General features: G+C 32.1%; 1 protein-coding gene across 1 annotated transcript; it reads left to right on the forward strand.

Annotated features, from left to right (window-relative positions):
- Positions 1 to 701: 701 nt before the first annotated feature.
- Positions 702 to 1939, forward strand: LOC111037240. The gene is made up of 2 exons (XM_022319649.1): positions 702 to 1118; positions 1612 to 1939. The coding sequence occupies exon 2, from the start codon at positions 1630 to 1632 to the stop codon at positions 1930 to 1932; it is 303 nt and encodes a 100-aa protein (XP_022175341.1). The 5' UTR covers positions 702 to 1118; positions 1612 to 1629; the 3' UTR covers positions 1933 to 1939.
- Positions 1940 to 10240: the final 8301 nt, after the last annotated feature.

Genomic DNA, 10240 nt, shown 5'->3' on the forward strand with positions numbered 1-10240 from the left:
TTCATCAAGGAGGGGAAAACCTAGTGTATTAAACATTAATATATTTGTTAGCTATGATCGGGGGTGATCAATGTCCCCTAGCCCCGCCTTCGTTCTTGCTTGTGTCTATAATTGTTTAATATTTAATGTGTCATTGGCGCAGTGAGCTAACGACATATTATTACGCATAAGTAGGGATATCTTGTGTCTGGGAGATGATTAGGTTGGGTTAGAAGGTGCGAATTGTACGAGACTCGAATTTTCTCTTTTAGAATTTGCAGAAAAAAATTGTCGACCGACCTTGGTTTTCGTGCACCGTGAATCATTGCTAGAACACCCGGTACAGTTAATATAATAGTTTATAATAAACACAACGCATCTAACCTGCGCAAAGCGTTTTGTCTAACGAAAAACAAATACAATATATTACAACATAATAATATTACACATAAATGGGCCGCGACGAAAAAACAAACCATGCCAAACGATAATAATTTACACCGTGTACACACCGCGTTAGATCACCCTGGATTAAAATCCGGACTCGAGACTATTTTATTATTATAATAAAGAGCATTTAAAAATTCCCTCGTACAGGAGTTAAAAGGTTTTTATTGCGAGTGTATTATAATAACGACAACGTCGACGGCGATAATACTCTCTGGTACAAATCTAAATGTTTTTTATATACGGTAATATTATAAAGGGCGATTCACCTGCAAGTACCTTTAGAGTACTTTTACTCGACCTCGTTTTTCACTCAATAACTCATTTTCCTCTCAATTTTCTTAATTTTTTAGTAGAGATTGGTATTTTTTTAAATTTTTGGTTGCCATTATTGGTTGATCGGACAGGTCAGGTTTAAAAATGCATCAAATCGAATTTCAGTACATTACCTACCAAGGTAGCTGTCAGCTGAATTACACTTATAGCCGCTCATCGACATGTACACAATCAAAATAATTAATAAAATTAAAATTAAACATATCATTCATATAGAGTGTGTACCTAGCGAGGTCCGGAATCCACCATAGGTGGATAGCCAACTTGATAATTCACTACTCACGTTATCACAACCACAAGCGAGTCTCATATAGAGCTAGCATTTTTAAAGGTCAAAGAAGTACATATTATGTAAGGTAAGTAGTATTTAATAAATACACTTTGTTTACATTTAATAAACATTAATAGCCATGAGGTGTATCCAGCGATAAACATATAATACAATATTTGAGATAATTCTTTAGTTCACATTTTCACAAGTTATAATTAGGTATTCAAGTAAATCATCAATTAGATATTTTTAGTCTTGGTCATATAATCAAAATTTTTTTTTTTAAATTTTAAATCAATGCATTTATAATAATATTTATTAGAGCCCCTAATATTTTTCTCTCCGATGCAAAATCAACAAAACATCATTACGATATATTTGACTAGTATAAATTATTTTTGTCTCTCGAAGATTATTTTGACGAGTTGATTACTAATTACTAGCTATACCTCAAAGCATCTACGTGCATATAGTGTTCTGTACATCACCAATATAAATCGTTATATCGTTGTCGCACTTAAATCATATAATATAATATGTCTACGATGGCTTCTAACGACAAATCCGTTTTGCTGCAGTTGACGGAAGGGGAAAAAATGCAAATGAAATTTGAAGAGTTGAGGTCGGCCAAGTTCCACATTCCGACTATATTTTCAAAATGGGTTGAAACATGGCCGGCGTTGAAAAGACACGCGTCTACGCCGAACGTGGGCACGAATTGTCGTCAATCAGCCGCAGCAGGAGACTCCGAAAACTATCAGCATTTGTCCACCCCGGCCGTGCAACCCTGCAATCCTCGTGAGCTGTCCAACGTGCTGCAACAGAACGGGCCATCATCCAGTCCACTGGACCACGAGGTGTCTGTTGTGAAGTACGTGGGATACAACACGTCGCTGTAGGAGAACGGGGCTGTGGATTCGATGGATAAGCAGAACAGAATTGACACCTCATCGTGTACGTCCGTGCAGCCGGCGACGGAACTTCCACCAGCCTCACTTAAAGTCCTGGAGCTCAACGAATTTTCAGGAGGCTGTTCAGGGCGGGGTCGATGGTCCTCAGCGTCCAATATACATGTAAGTATCAAACTGGTGGACACCCCGGAACCGGCACCTCGAGGGAAATGCAGTGATGCCTTTGGTCAGAAGTTGGTCGGCGACCCCGTCCATCCTAAACGGCGTCGCACGATGTGGAGCCGGACGAAGAGATTCATCCACCGTATGTTTTGCTGCGCTCTTTTGGATGACCGCAACCTTTTTGTTGCTGTATGTACTTAATATAAGCGTAATTTATTTAGGTTCAACTTCAAGTGATCCCATAATCATAATGAGAGATCAATTGAAGGTTAAACCTTAGGGAATCACGCTTACATTACTACCAAAGTTATAAGACAACTTTTTGTTCATGCAGTTGATTTATATAAGTAAACTTGCTTTGTTACTTTGCTACTTATCTAAGTGGTTTTTAATTGAAATAGTATTATAATAATATAATCAAACGCATCAACACCCTAGTACCTGCAAATACTTTTACTCAACCTCTTTCTTATCTTTACTAATGAATGTATTCGAATTCTGATTTTTGGAATATTCAAATACTCTCAAACATGATTATGATATTATTTCATTCAAATGTTTAAACTTTAAACTAAGGATAATATTATAGCCCTTAAAAATGGTTTTACAAAAATATAAACTATATGTAATATTGCAGGTTCTAGTATTTATTATACTTGGACTATTTTACAAATTATTGATGTTGATAGATTAACATTTATCACTAAAATGTCCAAATCACCACAACCCACATATGTTTCGAATCCATTATAACCATTTACACAAAGTTAAATAACTCAACAACTAATCGTCGGAGTTTTGATTTTGATACATCAACTAAAAATTATCTATTAAATAACTTACAGTAGAAAAGGGATGCTCTGATTTGAAAAACAGAATTGTGTATCTTCGCAGGGCACTGCTCAATAGTGATACAAACTTTTTCAATTATCTAGAAATGTGGTCCATTAGAAGATTCAAAAAATCCAAAAATATATTTTGAATAATTGTAAAATGAGATGGGCGAATGCCCGTGTATATTATTTTATTATTCGCCGCCGCCGATAGCTATAACATGATAGTATATTGTTATAGTGTTGTCTTATGAGCTGTGATTTACAGTCGTCGCCGTTGTTCTGGATTCTTTAGGGTTTCCGTTTTTTACAGTCACCGTCCAAATAGAATATCCTGAGACTGCGATGTGCACTACGCCAGTGTATACAAACGAGAGTAGGTCACTGCTGCCCATACAGTATAATAAGCATAATAACATATAACATGATATACACATCGCACATCGTATAATATAATATATTATTATGACTCGCTTACACAGTTCGCGCGCACCTCTCGCATTTGGTAGGCATTTTTTTTTTTTTACGACGTCGTTAAACTTCAAGTATTTGTCACAGTACAATAATAATGTATGCCGGTGCGCGCGCGGGGATATACGAGAAGCAACCGTGTGCACCGTAGGTATAGGTACTGCGCTTTTCATTTTGACGAGACCCTTATTGCTGGTATAAGGACACTCCGGACGGTAAAAACGAGCTCGACGCAAATTGTGTTTTCGCACACACGGGCCACTTGGTTATTCGAGTCGACTCGTGCAGTGTCTTAACCTTTAACCCTTTATCGTATAATATATTACGACGTGTGTTACTACCCGTGCAATGCGCGGTAGGTACCGGCGACAAAGTGACGGAAAACCCGCGAGTCTTGAGCGTGTGGCCCGTGCACAGCGTGTGAAAAATATAATAATAATAATGATAATACTACTCTATACTTACCTGAAATTCAGTGTTGTGCACAGGTGGCTTTAAAATTATCTAGGTAAGATAACAGATGTAATTGAATAAAAAAATGATCTAGATAAAATATAATATAACCATCTTTTTAAATAGATAGAAAACAGATAACTATATAGTTTTTGGGTTTTTAAAGCCTTTATAAATTAAAAATTATTATGGAGGAAGTGCGATCACTGGATGGTTTCTTTCAACTCCTCTTTTAGTGTATTAATTGCTTGTAGCACTTATTTTTATTGTGCCCTCGGACATAGATTGTATATTACTATTCTTTATAAAACAAAAAATTATGATAAACACACATATTTATAAGTTATTTTATTATTTATGAGTTATATACCTATTAAAACACAATATAGATTGAGTAAATACATTTGAATGAAAAAAAAGTACCGTTTAATAAATATTAATATATTAAACATTCAAATAATTTGTATTATAAACTGTCCAGATCTTGCTAATTCCGAGGGGACCTAATGTTGGTAATACCTCCAGACAAATCGCCCAAAAGTGCTGGAAACTAGTCATAACAAGAGCTTGCAGCATCACCAATGATATAAATGGATGCCTTATAATATGGCAACCCAGACAAATTCCGCAGGCGGTGCACTTGAGATAGGGTTGCCGCCCATCGCATTCCACAGAATTGAACTTTTCGACGTCCACAGATTCTTCTTAATCTGCAAAAAGAAATGTTACCAGCTACCTTAGAGGTATTGAGACGCTGTCATCCGTCTCGTCGTCTTTACCACCAGGTCGGCCGGTCGAAGCTGACGCGCTGCAGTTAAGTTCGGTAAACTGCAATATGGCAGTAGTGCAGCTTGGTCATGCCGGTTCTAAAAGCGGCTCGACAAAACCACATTACCACGAGACAGCCAATTCTCAGGATATGAAATTCCCGGGCAGTCGCGGTGATACAGGATCGGACCCGACAGGAACCGTGCACACTGTCTGGCCGGACAAATGATCCAGCCTTCGAATGTTTTGTTGCGGTTCTATTGACATGTGCCTTAATATGTATAGAGCTTATAGCTTATGACGAGTGTTTGGTTACCGGCAATTGAACGTCACTTCTGGCTTTGAAAGTTCGCTGAGTTTGACCCACCCCTCGCTGTTATCACGATTGTGTCGTACTCCACGCTAGACGTGTTCGTCTGCACTTTTATATCTGAATGGAAACCCGTTGTGTTCGCCGAACACTCCGTTTGACTTAATTTTACTACCGTAAGCAATATTTTAATCTGTAATATTATATTATTGAATGAATCAAGTATTTATGGTAGGTAAATATACTATATACTTGTATTATAAAAATAATATATAAAATGAAAAAAATGTGTTTTTTATAATATTTATTATTTTTGAATATTTTTTTATCTCAATTTGATTAACAATAATAATAATCTATATATATTAATAATGTTTTCCTAGTTTAGAGATTTAAAATAAAGTGATAAATTCTTCAATATCTGCTTTACTTAATTATTATTCCTGATTCAATTTTCAATAATATAATACTCAAAATATAACTCAAATATATTTCTTAAAATAATTTAATAAAATAATTTACTTTAAATATTTTTGTAATTATTTATATTATTTTCCGACTAATTGACGAGAACAATTTAATTTTTAACCTTTAATTATTGTTTTCAAAGTTTAAGAAGCTTATAATAATAATTAAAATATATAATAAAATAAACTTATTTTTTTTTTTTTTTTGATATAAATACACACTAATAATATGCTCAATATAAATTTATCACCTTCTAAATGGACTAAAAAAAATTTAATTGAATGATGTAATATTATTGTATACTAATAAAAATTCTGAGCGAAAACGGTTTGTTAGCCAAGGATATTTTATATTTTATTTATATTCTTATTATTAATACTGCAGTTGGTAAGTTAAATTAATATTATTTGAATATCATTTGCATACTTTCATATTTGTATACAATAACATACTTTAGTTGTTCCAAGTATCCAAAAATAATATTTTTAAATTACAACAAAAAACTAAATTCAATATTATAATAAGCCGGAATGAGTAACTGACAACGAATAATCAAAGACGTTATGACAGCAATCAAGTTAAACCAGACAACGATATCGGTGAGTTGCTGTCTATTTCGGTACTGTAGCATAATTATCCGAAGCTTGTGCTGCATTAAGGACACTTGAAAAATTATATTTAGCAAACTATGGAGGTAGGTACAAAAGGAAAGCGTTGTTTTTATTAGAAACTTCGACTAATAGGTACTTAATATTCCGCGGAGCAAAGATGATTTCAAAATATTAAATTCAATTGTATTCAAATATTATATTGAATTATATTTAAATTTTAAGTAACGTATAGTATGTTGTATATTCATAAATACAGTATTAATCTAGATTATAAGTAAAATAAAATTGTCCATATTTTTATTTTTCCTACTTCTAATTGTTTACCATGAACGCTGGTAACGTTGTACTTGCAACCAGTTACAAAGAGAAAAACTTGATGGCCCCTGAAACTTTTTGTTATAGATTCCGACTGTATTTCCCAAAACGTTAATACTTTTCTAGATTATATGACGTTTATTTTTAACAGAATCCCTATGTGTCTAAACAGCGGCAAACACGATATTATCACCATTTTAATTTATATAATATTTCTTGACATCGCCAGTAAACCAAATACCTTAAAAAATCAAAATGAGTAAAAAATTAATATCATATTACTGTAGTATATTACAGATGACATTTTGAAAAATAATTTCAATAATATCATGTGGAACTTTAAACGATTCGATAAAAAAAAAAAAAATAATAATAATGATTATGTTATGTATTCGTATTGTATTTTATATTTTTATCTCTTGTAGATTTCTACAGCAATTTAAAATATGATTATATCTCGGTTTTAGATATAAACTTTAAAAGGTTGCAATTTTTTTTTTCAATTACCATGTAGGTTTTGTATTGTTTTAAAGAAATTATAGATACTTATCATACAACTACATTTTTTTAATTATTATAATTTGTTTCGCAAACATGTTTTGGGGAGCGATTGGACAGTTTTTCATGTAGCACTTCATAAGATCAGAAATCGAGTCACTATTTAATATTATATGATCGTCTTTGAAGAAGTAATTTTTTGATTTTCTAAATAGTTGCTTCAATAGAATAACCTGCAGCAATGTAGAACGAATATTTTTGAAGAAATGTCGGCAAGCACGGGCTTAACCGAATTCCATTCAAACCTTTTTTGGAACATGCAAGTCATTGTCATCATATTTGAATCTTATATATATAAATATTATAAAATTCCGCCCTTATATATTTCGTGTCTCAATGCTTGGAACCAGTAACAACCGTCGTCTATATTTCAATCATATATCATTATTAAATTATAAACATTTGATGTTTTTCTTTTTAAATTATGAAATTGCTGATTTATATTTTGAAAACTCGTCTTATTGAACCTATATACTCTTTTATTATAATATAAAATTATGATATTATTTGCATTTTTCATTAAGTGACTGTTTTTTTTTCCAATCGTTATAAATTATAATATAATTATATCATTGTTATTATTATTGTTTATGACGAGTGCGAATGAAAAATAAAATGAATACCATTTTTATCTTTCGAATTTTCTTATTTAGAACCACTGAAACGCAACACTGATTGCGCGTAGTGTACACGCTGTTACATATCCAATGCAAACCACGGTATACTTCGTTGGTCGACGGGAAGACGTCTTTGTAGAAGAGGAAGGATTTTTACGTGTAATGAAATAACATGTCCTTTCATCCGTGTGCGTTGACGTTGATTGCGAATCCGTTTTTGTGCTTGGCCAAACGCCGGTCTAGTTTGTCTCATTTTTTACACGACGACCTTATCTTTTTGTTCAGTTGCACTTTGTGTACGTGATTTACAAGGGTGGACATTTTTATTTTATTTTTACATTTTATTCGCATCAAAATCCAAATCTTCTATTGAATTTGGCCAGAAAACTAAACAGATATTCCAAACTCAATTTTGACAAATGTCAAAAATAAAAACAAATAGTAATTTTGCATTGAAATTTAAAATAAATTTCAGTCGATCTTACTAATTTACTGATTTAGAAGTGAAATATTTCTAGAGTTAAACACTAAACAATGGTATAATAATAGAATACATGCAATGTTTTTGGAAAAAAAAAATACGATATAAAATATTGTTAGATATAAAGGCTGACACTCCGTCTCCGTTCATATCATTTTTTTTGTTTTGATTTGTTGTTGAATTCAAATTTAACACTTTAATTGACTTGCCCAATTACGTGTTTCACTTGAGACCATCTATACAGCAGAGTGACTTACAGATATCACCGGTTTTCCATATAAATTATTTCCCAATTATCACTGTCTATAATAATTATATATTTTGTAATACATTTTACATATTATTGTTATCAATTTTTATACCCTTTCTACATATATATTGAAATGTTAAAGTACCTATAAAATATCACTGTATGCTTCTTATAACTATAAGTATTATACTATTAGTACTACTTTTACTATTAGTACTATACTAACTACTTCTACTAATTATTAGTACACACAAATAGCTCGAATAGCATTAATTTTTTTCTTTTAGGAAACATGTAATCAAGTTTTAGAGTTGTGGAGCTATTATTTATTCACGAATGGCATAGGCGACGTCTTCCACTTCAACTTCCATTGAGATAGGGGAACTACTTAATTTAATACGATTGCTACCTAACGAACAATATGTATAATCACATATATAACAATTACCACTTCAATTAACTGAATGATATTGTTTTTCACTATCGAAAACAGTTCGGCACCAGAATATCATACTTATTAAGACAAAAACCAGAAGAAAAAATCAAATTGATTTTATAATTCCTCATAGTATCGCCATATCATAAGATTATCGCCATTAATCGCATGGCTATTATTAATGTATATTACGTAAATCGATTGGATGATTAATTTATCACAATTTCAAACTGTTATTTACTAATTGAATTCGAAATTATATTTAAAATCATTAAATTGTTGGTTGTATCCACGCCATGAATTTTAATCGAAACTAAGGTACATTCTACATTTATGCCCGTGTTTGTTTAGTTTAGTGTATGGGGGGTCGTGAGTAGATATTTTTTCCATAATCTTTTAAAACCGGCTAAAACCCACAACATTTCAAGTGTTTTTATTGGACAGTTTGTGGTATCCTAAAATAACAAATAACACCTTAAAATAAATATTGTGTGTGCTTATGGCGTTTTCACCCTACGAATTTTATCGCACTTCAAAAATTCAGGAATCATCTGATAATTGTTATTATTATTATTATTATTATTATTAATTATTTCGATGTACAATGCACCTTGCTATGACTGAAGTACTTAAATATTATGTTTTTTTTACTCTAAAATAATAATAAAAATAATTATAATGCGGAAACATAAGTTGCTACCAATGCTATGTTATATTTTAGAGCAAAAAATAAAAAAGGGTACCCAATCCTAGCTTTTACACTCTTCTTTTGTCTTGCTCATTTCGATTAAAAATTTAAGTTTGAATTACCGAGTTTGGGTATTTCGCAGATGTACCTATTAAGCGTTTGGCTTGTGTTAAAAATCCAATACAAATACGGATTAAATATAATATTAATACTTCTCAAATTTATATGATTATGGATTTAGACATTTAAAGTAAGACCATATACGTTAACCCTAGTTTACCGATTTTTAGATTTTTCCAGAAAATGGTGGACGATTCGATGTTCCGTGATTCTTCAACCACAACATAATATATATTCCATATGGTCATATCCAATCGATTACATGCGGTGCCTAAAGTGCTTTTCAGAAATAACGAATCATTTTAAAGCCAATGAAAAGCGTTCCTAGTTCTTACAGAAAATCTATAATAGGCCCCTACTCAAGTTCAATGAGTTATATACACCTAAACATTTATTATCATGTCCAATTTCAAATCGAAATCCTTTTAGGATATCTAGGATATCACTTCTAATGTTGTTTTTGGGAATTCCAAGCGAATTACTTTAATTTCATGCACGGCCGAACATTGATGGTCTAGTTTGACTTGAGTAATTGATGATAAAACACGTAATAGCCCATCCAAATTTGTATTCAGTATACTGTACCTATACACGGTACTGAGAAAGTGGACTTAGGGGTGTACTGATAGGGATGACCCCACATCGACTTTTCTAATCAGTTTTCAGTTAATCAATTTATTTTAAGTATTAAGACTTATCAGTAAGTTGATATCAACTATTTTACCTTTAAATTTTTTTTCAGATTTTTCAGCACA

This window comes from Myzus persicae, unplaced genomic scaffold (assembly GCF_001856785.1).
Source record: "Myzus persicae strain clone G006 unplaced genomic scaffold, MPER_G0061.0, whole genome shotgun sequence".
NCBI lineage: Eukaryota > Metazoa > Arthropoda > Insecta > Hemiptera > Aphididae > Myzus > Myzus persicae.